This window comes from Artibeus jamaicensis, unplaced genomic scaffold, assembly GCF_021234435.1.
Source record: "Artibeus jamaicensis isolate MK-2021 breed Jamaican fruit bat unplaced genomic scaffold, CSHL_Jam_final contig_525, whole genome shotgun sequence".
NCBI lineage: Eukaryota > Metazoa > Chordata > Mammalia > Chiroptera > Phyllostomidae > Artibeus > Artibeus jamaicensis.
Window position 1 is genome coordinate 11089120 of NW_026521874.1, and position 15994 is coordinate 11105113.

The window sequence follows — 15994 nt, forward strand, 5'->3', positions numbered from 1 at the left end:
GGGGCGCATGAGAGGCAACCACACTTAGTGTTCGCCTCTTTTTCTCCCTCCTTTCCCCCCTCTCTAAAATGAATAAATAAAAATCTTTAAAAATAAATTAATAATCACAAGTATACATGTATTTTTCAAAGAACTGAAAGATATGCACGAATTTAAACACAGATCTCTGGGGGTTGGTGGGATTCTGAGTGGTTTTCTTTTCTTTTTGTGTTTATCTATCTACATTTTCCAAAACTGCACCAATAAAATATGTACTAAATTTCCATAATCTTTTGGCAAGAAATGTTCCAGAATCCTGGGTTTTTGTGGGGTTTTTTTGGTTTTTTAGAAAGGCAACACTCTGCCTTTAGGTAGCGTTACAATTACTTAACATTCCTGGCAGGGTCTCAGGCAGCGCCCCGTAATCAGACACAAATATTTCTGCAGTAAAGCAAAGAGTCACACTAAGTGGAATAAACAGGCACTATAAAAAAACTTCACATCAGCTAAGGGCTTCTGTTTTTGCCACCAGAGGAACTCTAACTTAGGTTTTACCGTCAAAGGAGTGGAATCATTTAGTTCGCAGGACCAAAGAAGAGGTAAAGCTTCCTCTTCTGTCCCCACTGGTCCAACCCACTTGGAGATTAGTCACCGCAGACTGCGCACTCAGTTGAGAACAGGTAGGAGAGCCCTTAAATTAATATTTTATCATTCCCAAAATTCAAAACATTTCAAACTCAACTAAAAGACAGAATAGAATATCTCTTAGTAAGGTTAGGGCTTTCAAGCACATTTCAAAAACGAAGAAGTTACTGGTGTAGGATAGATGGAAACCAAGGGAAAAAATGAAATTAATTATTTGGAAATTATCAAAATCGTAATGTACATCAAAAACTCAACATAGCCAGAAAATAAGCTGTTGGCCCAAAAGGTAGTATTACTCACTGTATTCTTTCATTCCGTAATTGAAGGATTTCACACAGCCTTCAAATTCAAATTCACTTGCAAATGGGCCCTCTGTCCATACTATCTCAAGTTCCAAGAGTTCAAAGATGAATGCTGTAGAATGTACTGTGTAAATTAAGTAGCGACCCTTGTTCTCCTGATCAGTGAATCCCATTTATAGACCCCCCATCCAAAAGCCCATGAATATTCCATTTATGATAACTGCATGTCAGTGGTCAGAAAACCAGAACAATAGCCGATGAAACATTTGTGAGCATATTAAGGCATCCAACAGTCAGTAACACTTAATGCAACGATCAAATCTGGTGAAAATATTTGTGTCTAAATACACAGGTCCCCATATCGAGTGTCATGGGGATACTGGTCAGTTTTCTCCTTCTCCCTAACCCATCCTTGAGTAATGACCTAGAAATGATAATAGACACCCGAGGTCACAATTCAATTGCCTTCAGAGGCCCGGTAAAGAGCACAAACAAGTGACGTGTAAGTTCACCGTACAACAACAGAAAGTGGTGGGAACTGAGCCAAATTAGAAAATGTAAGCTGTGAGTAAAGGTACTTAAATATCAAGGCAATTTTGACCAAATTCAGTCCCTCTAGCAGTGGCTGGTGTAGCTCAGTGGACTGAGTGCCAGTGACTAAAAGGTCACCAGTTCGATTTCCAGTCAGGGCACATGCCTGGGTTGTAGGCCAGGTCCCCAGTTGGAGGTGTGCAGGAAGCAACCAATTGATTTACCTCTTGTGCATTGATGTTTCTCTCCCTTTCTTTCTCCCTCCCTCCCCCCTCTCTAAAAATAAATAAATAAAAATCTTTAAAATAAAAAATCAAACGACTGACTGGGACACCGTCTGTACAATGGCCCACTGACATCTTCCTCTTGAAGTTCTCTTAATTACATTTGCTGGCATCTGACGCAGGAAGTGCCAGCCATCTCTAACAACACTGTAAACTCGGGGCAGAGAGAGGATCCTGTTATTCCAGTGAAGCCCGACAGGCACAGTCATTCGTTCAGTAGACAGATCAAATCTGCAACCTTATTCTAAGTAAGCTATGTGGTTAGACAGTACAAGTAGCATATAACTGGTAAGTACAGGCCAATGCAGACCCTGAACATCTAGAACAATTAGAATTAAGGGCCAAACAACAGCAATTCCAACAGATTCCTTTCATCTGCTAAGAACTATAGAACTTGGTAATGAGGCCGATTTTTTTCTCCTGTTAACCTCTACTCATCACCAACAAATCTGAGCTGTAAGGAGCTTGCTTCCCTGTTCCCCTCTAAAGACCCCCCCCACATTTTTTTAAAAGGGCAGTTAACAACAAAAAATTTAAAGTGGCCCAGAGTAATACAGGTGGACCGAGCACTTGTCTGTTTTTACTGAAGATAAACAGATTACACATACATGAGAACAGAAGCTCTTAGACCTGCAGGATGGTGTTAGTCAATATGGTAGCTGCTGGACACATACAGCTAGTGAGCCCTTGAAACGCAGCTAGTCTCAACTGAGAAGGCACTGTACTTAAAATAATGTAGCCCTGGCTGGGCAGCTCGGTTGGTTAGGGCATCATCCCAATATGCCAAGGTTGTTAAATCCCCAGTTAAAGGCACATACATGCAAAAATCAATTTAAAAAATTATGAATACATAAAGTGGAACAACAAATCAATGTTTCTCTTTCCCCCATCTTTCTCTAAAATCAATACATTTCTTAAAAGAAAAAGCATTTCTTTTTAAAAATTTATTTACTTTTAGAGAGGGGGGAAGATGGGGAGAGAGGGAAAGAAACATCACTGTATGGTTGCCTCTTGCACGCCCCCTTTCTGGGGACCTGGTCCACAACTCAGGCATGTGCCCTGACTGGGAATCAAACCAGTGATCCTCAGGTTCACAGACCAGCACTCAGTCCACTGAACCACACCAGCCAGGGCAAAAATACTTCAAAAAAAACCCCCAAAAAACCCTATTATAAAATACTGTGTTAACAATTTTTGTATTGATTATCTGCAATCAATGACATGATTAATATTTTTATATACTGGGCTAAGTAAACTATATTCATCTCACCTGTTGCTTTTTACTTTTTAACGTGGCCACTAGAAAATTTTTAATTCATATGCACCTTTTATTCTACTTCTATTACACACAATACTACCCCGGAAAAGGTCACACTTTACAACTAATTCCTCTAGTAATCACCTTCCTGGCAAAGAGGAGACATGGAGGACGCCTTCCTCCCCTGCCCCCAACACTGGCAAAAACTAACAAAAACTTCAGTCATTAAGCCACTCACAATCCCAGGACTAAAAATAACTTAGCAAGTTGCCAGAGTAATTTGGTCATTCACTTACCCAAACGGAAGGAACTAGTTTAACAATTACCTGAGGCTAATAATTTCTTCCTAATGATGCCAACATGTAAAAGAAATAAGGAATAGCCTCACCCTGACCAGTATGGCTCAGTTGGTTGGAGCACTGTCCAATAACCAAAGGTTGTGGGTTCGATTCCAGCCGGGGCACAAACCGAGGTTATGAGTCGGATCCCCAGTCCAGAGGTCCAGAATCCCTGGTCAGGGCAAGGATCCTACAAACCAATCTTCTATTTTAAACCAATGCTTCTGTCTCTATAACCCTTAAATTTAAGCATTAGATATTAAAAACGCACACACACTAAGATGGCTTTAATAAAAAACATGAACAATGACAAATGGAGAAATATAACATGTTACAGTTGTTGTTTTGGCTAACAGTTAGGAAGTTCTTCAAAATGTTAAAGCACAGAGAAACCCTATGAGCCAGGAAATTCACTCCAAGAGAAAACACACATCTGCACAAAAACTTGTACATGTATGTTAACAGCAGCATTAGTCATAACAGGCAAAAAATAAAAACAACCCAAACAAACATCCATCGATCTTTGGTGAATGGAAAACATGCAGAGCAGTCTATCCGTGCAGAGGAATATTACTCAGCAATAAAAAGGGATGATGCACTCACACATGCTACAACATGGATGAACTTGAAGACATTCACCTAAGTGAAAGAAGTCACAAGACCATACACTGTTATTCCATCATAGGACATAGATGAAGAAAGAACTCAAAGGGGGGAAAGGAGTCATTATTTGCTAATGGGTATAAAATTTCTTTGGGGATAAAAAAAATGTTCTAAAATTGATTGTAGTGATGGGGGCAAAACTCTGAATATACTAAAAACCATACAGGATTGTATACTTTGAAGGAATTGTGTAAGTATGTGAATTTATATCTCGAAAAAGCTGTTTAAAAAATATAAAACATCACGGGTCTCCTGCAGGAGAACAAGAGCGGCAATGAGTTCCATTTGGAGGCACCTTTAAGCTTGCAGAGTAGACACTATCAGCAAAGCTCACCTGCCGGAGTAGCAATTTTATGGACAAGAAGTTATTATCCTTGAGCCACGGCCAAGTGGCTCAGTTGGTTGGAGCGTTGCCCAGCACACCACAGGTTGCAAGTTTGATTTCTGGTCAGGGCACGTACCTAGGTTGTAGGTTCAATCCCTGGTCAACCCGCATACGGGATACAACAGATCAATGTTTCTCTGGCTCTCCCTACCTCTTTCTCCAAAATTAATAAACATACCCTTAGGTGAGGAATAAAAACAAGGCAGCCAGCACTGAAATTAAACGGTGGCAGACACATCCAAGGAATATGGGGGATTTGATCCCTTTATGAATCTCGTGACAGATGAATGTGTAGAGATGGGAACTAGTGGGCAACAGAGTATTGGAATGGCGGCGACATGAGTAAATAGTTCCCCATGTTAGAAGCCTTGGAACTAATGTAAAGAATGATTGTGTTCACCTGAGAAACCAACTGCTTCCACGTGTCCCCTCTCCACAGCACCTGTTTTACTAACAACATAAAAGTCAGATTGTGTAGCTGAGCACGGGTCTAGCTATGAACCAGAGGATCAAGGTTCGATTCCCAGTCAGGGCACATGCCTGGGTTACGGGCCAGGGGGGAGGATGGGCGGGCCACAGCCACACATTGATGTTTTTCTCCCCCTCTCTCTCCTTCCCTTCCTCTCTGTCTAAAAGTGAATAAATAAAATCTTTTTTAGAAAATCAAATTGTGTACATTTTCACATTAAACTTTTGTTAAACAAACTTGTAGTGGTCTACACACACACACACACACACACACACACACACACACACACACACACAAAATATAAATTAGAGCCCTGGTAGGGTGGCAAGGTTGGTTGAAGCATCATCCCCAGCACCAAAAGTTGGCAGGTTTGATCCCCAGTCAGGGTGCATGCCTGGATTGGGGGTTCGATCCCTGGTCGGGGGTTGGGGTACATATGTGAGGCAACAGATTTTGACGTTTCTCTCCCACATGGATGGCTGTCTGTGTCTCTCTCCCCTGTCTCTAAAATCAAAGCATGTCCTCCGGTGAGGATACAGTAAGTAAACAAACAAGCACACACTAGGCCAACTTTTTTAGTTGCCCCTTTTTGAATAATTACTAAAAAAGAGACAAGAAATAAATTAAAAAGAGATAAGTCTTTTAGGAAGAGGAAAAATATGAAGGTAAAACAAGTTCGTTTTTTTAAAAATATTTAACTTTATAAACAAAAGCTTAAATACAAAGAACATGAATTTCTGAAATAACGAGAGAGAAAACGTTACATTGCTCAGAAACTCATTTCTATATCGTTTAATAGCTCATGACTCAAAGGTAAGTTTCCTGCAAAATATTTTCATTTGAGTATGTTACAGAAATTTTTCCCAGAAAATCATTTTTTGCTAATTGCAAAAAAAAAAAAAAAAAAAAAAAAAGCAGAGCTTGTGCACTTAAAAAATAATAAGTCACATATTTAACAAGCACCCGTTGGGGAGATAAAGCGTAAGTACACTCCCTGGCAGCAGTCAGACGGAGGTCAAGGTGGAAACAGAGACTGGAGATAAGCGAAGACTTCTCTCAAGGGCCTGTGGTCCTTTGTAAATGGTGCCCTCAGACGTGCAGTTACAGGCTGAGCCACCTGCTTCCTCAATGCCGTGTAACTATTAGGATATTAGGCAAATTGGGCCATAACACTTGACCCAACGTAACGGTAACAATTTTACATCGTATTTTCTTCAAAGAACAAACATATGTTAGGTGAGTACTTTCTCCTCTATGTGCCCTGGCATATTTTTAGGGAGATAATCTATTCTAAAATCCAACATCTAGAAAATCACAACCAGAATAGATTCTTTTTAAAAAAATCTGAGCACCTACACTCCTTGCACCATGAAATTAATGACTGATCCTATCCTTACAGAGTTAAAGGTGGAAGACAACCACATAAATATATTCAATACAAAATCAGAAAACCATAAGTGCTGCCATATGATGGGATTAGAGAAAGAACGATCAGAGGAGTACTCTCCTCCCCTTGGGCCAATCAGAATGCGGTTATGAAAGGTGAATCCTGAAAGATGGGCAAGGCTTCACATACTGGGAGACTTAGAAGAAAGGCCAACCAGGTGTATGAGTCAGCTTAAATAAAAAGGGAAACAGTGATTAGCCAAGGTTGGCTGAAGTAAGTATTTTAAAGAAAATCTAGGGAAGTAAGGTTACAAGGCCAGGTTGTTTTGAAAGTCAGACTGAAGCAGTTGGATGTGTTGTAGGCAATTAAAAAACCCCCGAGATCATCCAAGTGCAATACAATCAGAACTAGTGACTGTAAAGATCAAAACGTACACACCAAGCATTCACTCCCCATTAAGCTCTCTTCACAACTCATGACAAATCTATGATTTAAAAAAAAATTAATAATCTCTAAATTTAAACTAGAGCTAAAAAAAACCTCTTTCCAAGATCAATTTCTCCTCTTCACTGGCTTCAAATACACAATTCTCTCCCTAGTTAGGAAAGAAAACAAAGCACCCTTATGACCCTGTCGTCTGTATCAACCAACCTCTCCTTCTTTCTGTCTTTTGCACCTCACTTCTCAGACAAATGGCACATACAATAGGAAGGGATGCCTGGATTGCTTCATGAACCGGCCTTCAATTGGCTTTCACCCTCACCACTGATCTGTATTCGTGCACTTTCAGTAATGATTCCTTTGTAAATTCAATAACATGCATCTTCTTTTCTTTGAACCCTGCAGCTTTTTATGTCCCTGCCCCTAAAAATTCTGTGCTTTTTCTTTCATCACCATTGCACTTTCCTAATTATCGTACCTCGGATGGAGCCTCCTTTGACTCTTCTTTCCCCTATTTTTCAATTGTTATTCCCTAAACCCAACTTCCCGTCTTCCACTCCCTCCTCTCTACACACTCCCTCCAGGTTAAGTGGCCTCACCTCAAATCTTCACCTCTAGCTCGACCTGCCGCAGCCCCCATGAAGCCCCACGCAGCCCCACAGGGCGTATCTGTAATAAGATTAGATTGAGCACCCAGGGGAAGTTATGTCTGAAATATTTTTAAGGTATTAGATCTTAACATTTTTAAGGTATCAATGCTTGCAATAATCAATGGCATGGTTAAAAGAAGTCATTCTCTAAAACTAACTTTTACTTCTACCAGTAAATGGTATGCCTAAGGGTACCATTTACTTCTACCAGTAGTCTTCTACAAACATTTTTAAGAAATGAATATAAATTTCTATAAGTTTATAAAGTCAAAGCATATAGTCAAAGTTTTAAAAGTCAAGGGTATCAGGTAAATCCAGAAGATTTAGTCAAATCAGGAAGGTCCAACTAGACAACTCTAGGCAAAAATTAAGACAAAGAAACAAAACAAAGTTAAGCACTGGACTTAGGTCAAAATGTCTACATAACCAGGTACTAGGCTACCCACGTCCTAGTTAGGTCGAGAGTGAAGCCCGAGCCTGAGGCCCCCAGATACAGGGAGGTGGGTGTGCCGGGCAGACCTGGTGTGGAGTGAGCAGACAGATAAGAACCTGCTAACAGCCCCTCCTCGGGCCTCCTAAGGTGGAAAAATTCCCTGTGCATTCCAAAGAAAACCAGGGGATAAAGATTATGCACACCGCTGCTCTTTCCTCATCTGGGTAACTTTTGAGGGAAACTACCTTCAAAACAAGAGTATCTTCTGAAAAACATTAGTCTTATTAAACCCACGATATTTTGTTTCATGGAATGCAGCCATGGACGAAGAAACTTATGCCTATAAGGAGACGACTTTATTACATTTCACAGACAACACTGTAACTCAATGACAATTTGCCAAAGTCTTTCTATTTCTTCTTCTACGGCATTATTTGAACACGTTACTAGAACTCTCACTAGAATGGACACGTCCAAGTTTAAGTGCTGGTTGAACTGTGAAACACGAAAAATCACTGCTTTAGTGAGGAACTCTGGCTAGAACCCACAGCTTTAACAGCCCAGAGAACAAACAGCTTGCTTTCATGCAGCACTTCGCAAAGTACAGGGCGCTCTCCACCCAGTACCACGGACTCCTCACCACCCCCCCCCGTGGAGCAGGACAGGCACAACCAGTGCACCAAACACAACACTGGGACTAAGGCAAGACGCGGTCGCGACCCAAGATGACAGTCACCCTCAAACCGAAGATACCCTGATTCCAAGAAACCACAACAGAATCATTCTCGTATCTCAACAGTTCAAATAAAAATTTAATGAGCAGCAGCGACAAAGTTAAACACCTGTATTCCACAGAATTCAGAACTGTACAAATAACTAGAGCACACCTTTACTTTAGTGCACTTTTTTTTTTTCAAGATTTCATTTGTTTATTTTTAGAGAAGGGGAAAGGAGGGAGAAAGAGAGGGAGAGAAACATCAATGTGTGGTTGCCTCTCACATGTCCCCAACTGGGGACCTACCTGGCCTGCAACCCAGGCATGTGCCTTGACTGGGAATCAAACCGGAGACCTTTTGGTTCACAGGCCAGCACTCAATCCACTGAGCCACATCAGCCAGGATACTTTTTTAAAACATCCTTTAGTGGTTCTTCATTATCAACACTAGAACTTGAAAATAGGGATTATCAGATTCTCCATCCAGGTGAGGGTGAAACCCACAAACCAAGAAGTGGGATTTCCTACTAGGTCTCTGTCAGGCTGACGCATAGTCATTAGTCTGGCATCTTAAAAATATTTTCAAACCTAACTTTTTCACAGCAACTCAATCTAGTCTTATCACAACAAATAGTGCATCTGTTTTGTTTTGACCTATTGACAAAATCTGAGAAGTAACAACTCATTACAAGGATCTCAGGGACTGACTGTAGATTTTTCCTACAAAATTGAAATTTGGTCGCCTGGAGCCCCTCTAGACACCCGAGAGGTTAAAATTCCAGAAGAGGGGCACTTGGCCTCCAACTCTCAAGTGAGGATTAGAAAATATGCTACAACCACTCAAAGTTGTAAATGTTTCTTGATTTATACACACAACAGATAAAACTAGTATTTTCCTTTAATTCCTAAGAAGGGACCATGAAACTTCAGAAACTATGGTACAGAATTTTAAAAACCAGATTATCCTTATGGCTGCATTGCCAGGAATATCAGTCACATGTCTCAGGTGCCAAATGCAGCTGGACTGAAATAAAACAGCATTTGCTTCGCCAATCTTGGGGGGGGTGCAGGGCGCTGGTTCTTTGTGAGAGGGTGTGACGGAGCAGGCAAGAGTGTAAGTCAGTTCAATGCTGAAGTGAAGTGCAACCACACAGCACACAACAGCTCCCAATTCGGCGGTACTCGTCTCTAAAATAAACGATCACAGAAAAACTGATTTTGAAAAGTGCGTGAATGCTGGGCATTTTAATTCATGGTGTTACTTGACAAACTGCAGACTGATATTGTTAGAAACACTCCCAACTTTCTTCCCCTGAAGGCTTTATGAGAAACACGGAGGAAAATTACTTCAATACAAATTCACGTTCTTAGCTTTGGCTAATTTTAGTTTGAATCACACATCGCCAAAACATTATCATAGCACTTTAACTATAAGCAAAACATGTTCTAAAAATAATGAGCAAATCTAAAGTCTATGACTTGCTAGACACACGTTTCCCACTAGTCTCTCTCTGAGGAACTGTCATCAGAAGCAATGATCACACAATCAGATATGATTACAACAGACACAGGGAAATAATGACACACGACAATAACCTGAAAGTAGAAGTGACTTCCATTACTTCTAGAGGTATTATTTTTATTTTCAGGGTTAGCGCTATTGGCAAATACCTGACAGGACAGTTTCCATTACCACAATATATCACCTTCGTATAATGCAATCTTTAGAGAGACTGTAAGACAGGCAGCCCGGGGCAGGCATTCTCATTCACTGGAAAGACTACTAAAATAGAATCTTTTTTAAAATTTTATTTCTTGATTTTACAGAAAGAGAAAGAGGGAGGGAGGTGGGGGGGGGAGAGAGAGAGAGAGAGAGAATATGTCGATTTGTTGTTCTACTTATTTGTGCATTCACTGTTGCTTCTTGTATGTGCCCTGACCAGGCATCGAACCTGTGATCCTGGTGTATCCGGATGATGCTTTAACAAACTGAGATACCCAGTCAACACCTAAAACAGAAAGAATCTTATTCTTGTGTAACTTTTACTTTGTTTACTGCCTGTCATCCTCTCAGACACAGAGAAGATCAGACCATGAAGAGCCTTACTAAGGAGTTTGGATTTTATTCTACATGTAGCCAAAGGCCACTGAAGAGTTTTAAGCAAAGGACAGATATGGTCTGACCCGGGTAGTCAGAAGGCCGCTGAGGAGAATGGCCACTGTGTGGAGAATGGAGGGAACTGGCGAGGAGAATAATAGGGACCTCAGGCAAAAGAGGGGAGCGGACTGCTAGACTGTGGAAATGGAAGAGACAGATTCAAAGTCAGTCTTGGTGTCTCAGCCTTGACTTTGAACCTCTTTTTTTTTTACACCCTTGGGTAAGTTACTTCAACTCTTTGGGCCTTAGTTTCTTTACACTGCAATGCTTACAAAGCCCTAGCACGTAAAAACCACAGTAAATTATTACACTACTTTGGGAACAAAATTCATTTGCATGAGGTTCACACACGTTGACGTCCTTTTCCTCCTAAGCCCACATTAAACCTAAAGTCAGTCATTTTTAGCAAGGTCCCAGTGCAGTGACGTCCAGGTGCTGCACTGACTCCGTAAAGCGACAGGCCCCTGCTTCTCGCAGAAGTTATACTAAAACAACTGCTCATAAATATACATTGAACAAGGTGTTTTTCTCAAATTAGTAAGTCTACTTGGCACCTTCAATTTGTTTTCACATGCCTTCTTTCATTTCCTCAGTATTTAAGAGTAAAAAGAATACAAACAGCCCTGGCTCTGGTATGGCTCGGTGGACTGAGTGCCAGCCTGTGAACCCAAAGGTCCCTGGTTCAATTCCCAGTCAGGGCACATGCCTGGGTTGGGGGCGAGCCCGAGGCAACTGATCCACGTTTCTCTCCTCCTTCTCCCTTCTTTCCCCTCTAAAAATAAATAAAACCTTTTTGTTAAAACACACACACACACAAGCAGAATCTTGTAGTTAAATTGTAATAAAGATTATGGTGTTTGCTACCAACTATTTTAATTTCTTCTGGCAATAGCATTCGCTTTTTAAAAATATTTTATTTATTTATTTTTAGAGAGAGGGGAAGGGAAGGGGAAAGAGAGGAAGAGAAACTTCAGTGTGTAGTTGCCTCTCATGTGTCCTCTACTGGGGACCTGGCCTGCAACCAGGCGTGTGCTCTGACTGGGAATCGAACCAGCGACCCTTTGCTTCACAGGCCTGCGCTCAATCCACTGAGCTATACCAGCCAATAGCGTTCATTTAAAACTTAGTATTAAGTGACAGCATTCCTCATCCTTACGGCACTGAGACAATGGAAAACTGACTTACCAAAAGCTCTCTTTTATAAGTACGTGGATTATAAATATCTGTAGCTTCCCTCATGCTTGATTATTCCTTCGACAGAGGATGACCCACCCTAAACATCTCCTACTGCCCTCACTCACTCACTATGTCCTGCAGAGTAGCCACAGGCAAGATGGCAGCCTGGGCACCACCCGAGGGCCCAGATTAATGTAGTAACATCCTGATCCTCCGGGAGTTTACAAACCACTGAGATTAGGTGCTCACGGGTGAAAAGGGAGGAGCGATGCAGACCGAACTACAGGTATTAAAAATAAAGAGATCAGCCCCGTGGTGTGGCTGGCTCAGTGGATCGAGTGCCAGTCTGAGAACCAAAGGGGTCCCTGGTTCGAGTCCCAGTCGGGGCACTTGCATAGGCTGTGGACCAGGTCCCCAGTAAGGGGTGCATGAGAGGCAACCACACACTGACGTTCTTCTCCCTCTCCCCCTCACCCTCTCTAAAAATAAGTGAATAAGATCTTTTAAGAAGAGAGAGATCAATTTTGGTTGGGGTGGTCAGAAAACGCTTCACAGCTAGTGGAACCTGAGCTGGACCCTTGGGTGACAGGATTTTGACAGAATGTGTTAGGAAGAAAGCAACCACAAGAGACCAAAAAGCAGCATGCATTTATGTTTAGGGGCTTTTTTTAAAATAAAAAATTAAAGCCCTGGCTGGTGTAGCTCAGTGGATTGAGTGTGGGCCTGCGAACCAAAGGATCACGGTTCAATTCCCAGTCAGGGCACATGCCTGGGTTGCAGGCCAGTTCCCAGCAGGGGACTCACGAGAGGCAACCACACATTGATATTTCTCTCCCTCTCTCCTTCCCTTCCCCTCTAAAGATAAATAAAATCTTTAAAAAATAATAATAATAAATAAAATTAAAAAGTGTAAAAGTATACAGAATAAATTCATGAACCTACATGCACTCATCATTGAGATTCAACAATTATAAACTCACGACCAATTTCTAAAAAAAATTTTATTCGCTGATTTTAGAGAAAGGGGAAAGGAGAGAGAGAGAGAAACACCGGTCTGCTGTTCCACTTATTTATGCATTCACTGGTTGATTCCTCTATGTGTCTGACCACACCACCCTCTTGCAATGATGTAAGGACTTTCATCTCAAAACACGCTATAGCTACATGCCAGGGGCTAAGCATTGTGATTTCAAGGAGCTGTGAAGCAGATGAAGGGAGCTGAGACCAAAAGAAATATGTCAGTAGGACAATTCTTGCAAACTGTCAAATTTCACCCCCCCCCCCCACTGGTATGGCCATCCAACATCATACAGAGGTAGTGTGTGGCCAACCTACCTGGTAAGACTCTGTCACTGTCCCTACTTCTTGGCCACTGTAATTACCCTGACAACTCAAGGCCCCTACACAGCACAGGGAAAACAGAAGGGCAGCAATCATGACTCTCAGCTGGGCCCCGATGGGCGAATTACCACAGGACAAGAGCACCTTCACCTTGATTTCTTACTCAGTCCGTGAAAAGCTCCAACTGCAGTCTTGTGTTCTGTATCACCTGCTGCTGAGAGGCACCTCACTGCTGCTGAAAACTATCAAATTAGTTCACACGTTTTTTTAAAAAAACACATACGCAGTCACCACTGTTCACGAAGATTGTAATTCTTCTTTAGCATTACTTTCTTTCAATACTGCAGTTATTTTCTTGAGCTGGTACACACATCACTTAAGTGCACTTTTCAATTATCGCCTTCAACCACCAATCTTCTCCCTACGTGGAGACACGGGCTCTGGACTCTCTGACCCCAGCCTTCACCAGTCATTCATTCAGTGAAGACCTACTTCCAACCAGTCTTTATTTTCAGATAGGACCCATTTCTTTGCAGTTTCCCTAAGATAATTATAACAGTAAAATACAGCACTTCAGTTTGTCATGTGCTTTGTAGTTGCCCATTTAATCCTTACAGCCTATGAAAAGGGTAATTCCCCTATCCATAAGAAAAAGAAATGGACAACTTACTATCTTGTCTAGTTATAAAGCAGGTTACGGGTGAACCGGGCCTCCAAGCTAAGTCCTCCAACTCCAAACACCAAGCTCTTCTCCCTCGGTGATGCTCCCGGGAAAGCCCACGGGTCCGTTCCAAACCACAGTTGCTTCAGAGAGTAAACCACCTTTGAACAATCTACCATCATCCCTTTTCTTGCTTCCTTACCCTCCAATTTTCACTCTTCACGGATACCATCACCACTCTCTTAAAGCCTCCTGCAAATATCCCACTTTTACATGCTGAACGGAGACCTCTGATCCCCCTCTCCCCAAACGCTCCTTGGCACTCTCTTCTCAGGATAGGTATGTTCTCACTTCATAAACTATTGTACACAGCACTCTTCTCAGCCCTTAATAAGCTATTTAATAACTTTTAAAGTGCCATGAAAATAAACATAACTTGCAGATCCCCCATCTCCACACCTGACCAGGGTGCCAAGCCACTCTGAATTCTGAAGAACAGACCCTTAACAGATTCTGCCCAGGCCCCACTATCGCCGACTTCCTTTCCATAAGTTGGTTATCCAAAGTGGCTCCCTTTCCCATGTCTTCATGAGGGACTCTCTCCCTTCACTCCCCATCCCAGCTCTAAGCAGCAGCCCCAGGTGAGGCTGCTCCTCCTCGCTTACAACTTCCAAGTTCGGCCTCATCACCTGTTCTCACTCAACCCAGTGGCCCACCTTTGCCCGGGCCCGCTTCTCTCCACCCATTCCTCCTGCCCAGGAACCCACAGGCTCAAGACAGTTCCGGGGTTTTCAAGGGATTCCACTGCCCACCCGTGGGCTTCCCACCCCTGGGGTCATGCTTCCCTGCACCATCACCTGCTCCGCCCAAGACCAGATGACAAACGCCGCGGCCACCGCCTCCTCCTCCTCCTCCATCCCCCCTTCTCGGACGCCGGGTCCCCGGCCGCGCCTCCTCCCCGGAGCACCAGCCGCCCCCTCTGGTGGGAACGAGGGGGGCGTGCACCCCAACACGTGCCCCCCGCAACACGCACCTGTTCCTCTGCCTCCTCCCCCCCCCCCACGGCCGGCCGCCCCGGCGTCCCGACCCCCACCCTCGCCGCGCCCCTGCTTTCCGAAGTCCGGCACTCACCACGAGTAGGTCTGCTCCGCCATGGCGCTGACTCTCAAGGGCTCCGCTGCAGGCTCTGGCCCGGCCCGGCGGCAGGGGAACGAACGTGCAGCGGGCTCGCTCGGGCCGCGAGCGGAAGGCGCGGCCCGGCGCTCGCTCCCTCGCTCGCAGGGCGGGCGGGCCGGGAAGGCGGCGGGCAGGGAGAGGCCGGGCTCCGAGGCGGCCCCGCTCCTTGGGCCCCGGGGCGGGGCGGGCTCCGCTCTCGGCCTCCTTCACCGGCGTCGGCGGCGGCGACTCCGCTGCGGCTCTAAACCCAACATGGCGGCGGCGGCGGCGCTGAAAACAAGGGGGCCCCGGGGCGGGCGGACGGCAAGTGGGCCCCGCGCTCAGTGCGCGCAGGGCCGCGGGAGCGCCGTGCTCGGGCGGCGGCGGCGACGGCGGCCGGGGGACATGGCCGGCGGGCGGAGGTGACGGCGGCAGCGGCAGCAGAGGGGGGCGCTAAGCGGTGAGGCGAGGCCGCTCGGCTTACACCCGTGGAGGGAAGGAGAGGAGGGGGCGGGGGCCAGTCTTGGCCCCGCGCGGGTCACGTGCCCAAAACACGCTCACGTGATGCGCGCGCCCCGCCTCTCGCGCTGGGCCCATGCGCGGAGACGTCGGTTCTTCGGTTCGAGGCGACTGTTGCTTGCACAGCTCCTGGGGTTGGGCCTCCTTCTGCAGCCCGGTGCCACCCCCTTTCCACGCGGAGCCATCTACTCAGCTCCCCCTTCCCTGCCCCTTTCCAAGGGGCTACTGCAGCCAGCCAATCAGGAGCCCCGATGAGTGTCCGTTGGCTGCCACTCAGCCGTCAGCCGTCAATCAACGGCTTACTGGCCAAGGGTCCCTAACTGTCAGTCAACTGCCAGTCGTCGAGCAGAATGCCGCATCCCTTCGTTTGTTCGTTGGTTCCGTTTATGCCAGCAAATATTCAGAGCAACCAAACTTACAGCGCCTAGGCTCTGTGTCAAGTCTGGGGGCGAGCGGGCAAGTCAAGTACTCCATACTTGCTTTCATTTAATCAATCAACGTTTA

At 44.4% G+C, this 15994-nt stretch overlaps 1 protein-coding gene across 1 annotated transcript in view; it reads right to left on the reverse strand.

Moving 5' to 3' along the window:
• Positions 1 to 15483, reverse strand: part of SPPL3 (signal peptide peptidase like 3) — a 73228-nt gene extending 57745 nt beyond the window's left edge. The window contains exon 1 of the mRNA XM_037156138.2: positions 14948 to 15483. Within this exon, the coding sequence (XP_037012033.1) occupies positions 14948 to 14970 (23 nt within the window). The 5' untranslated portion in view covers positions 14971 to 15483. The remainder of the gene's footprint in view (positions 1 to 14947) is intronic.
• Between the last annotated feature and the right edge of the window lie 511 nt (positions 15484 to 15994).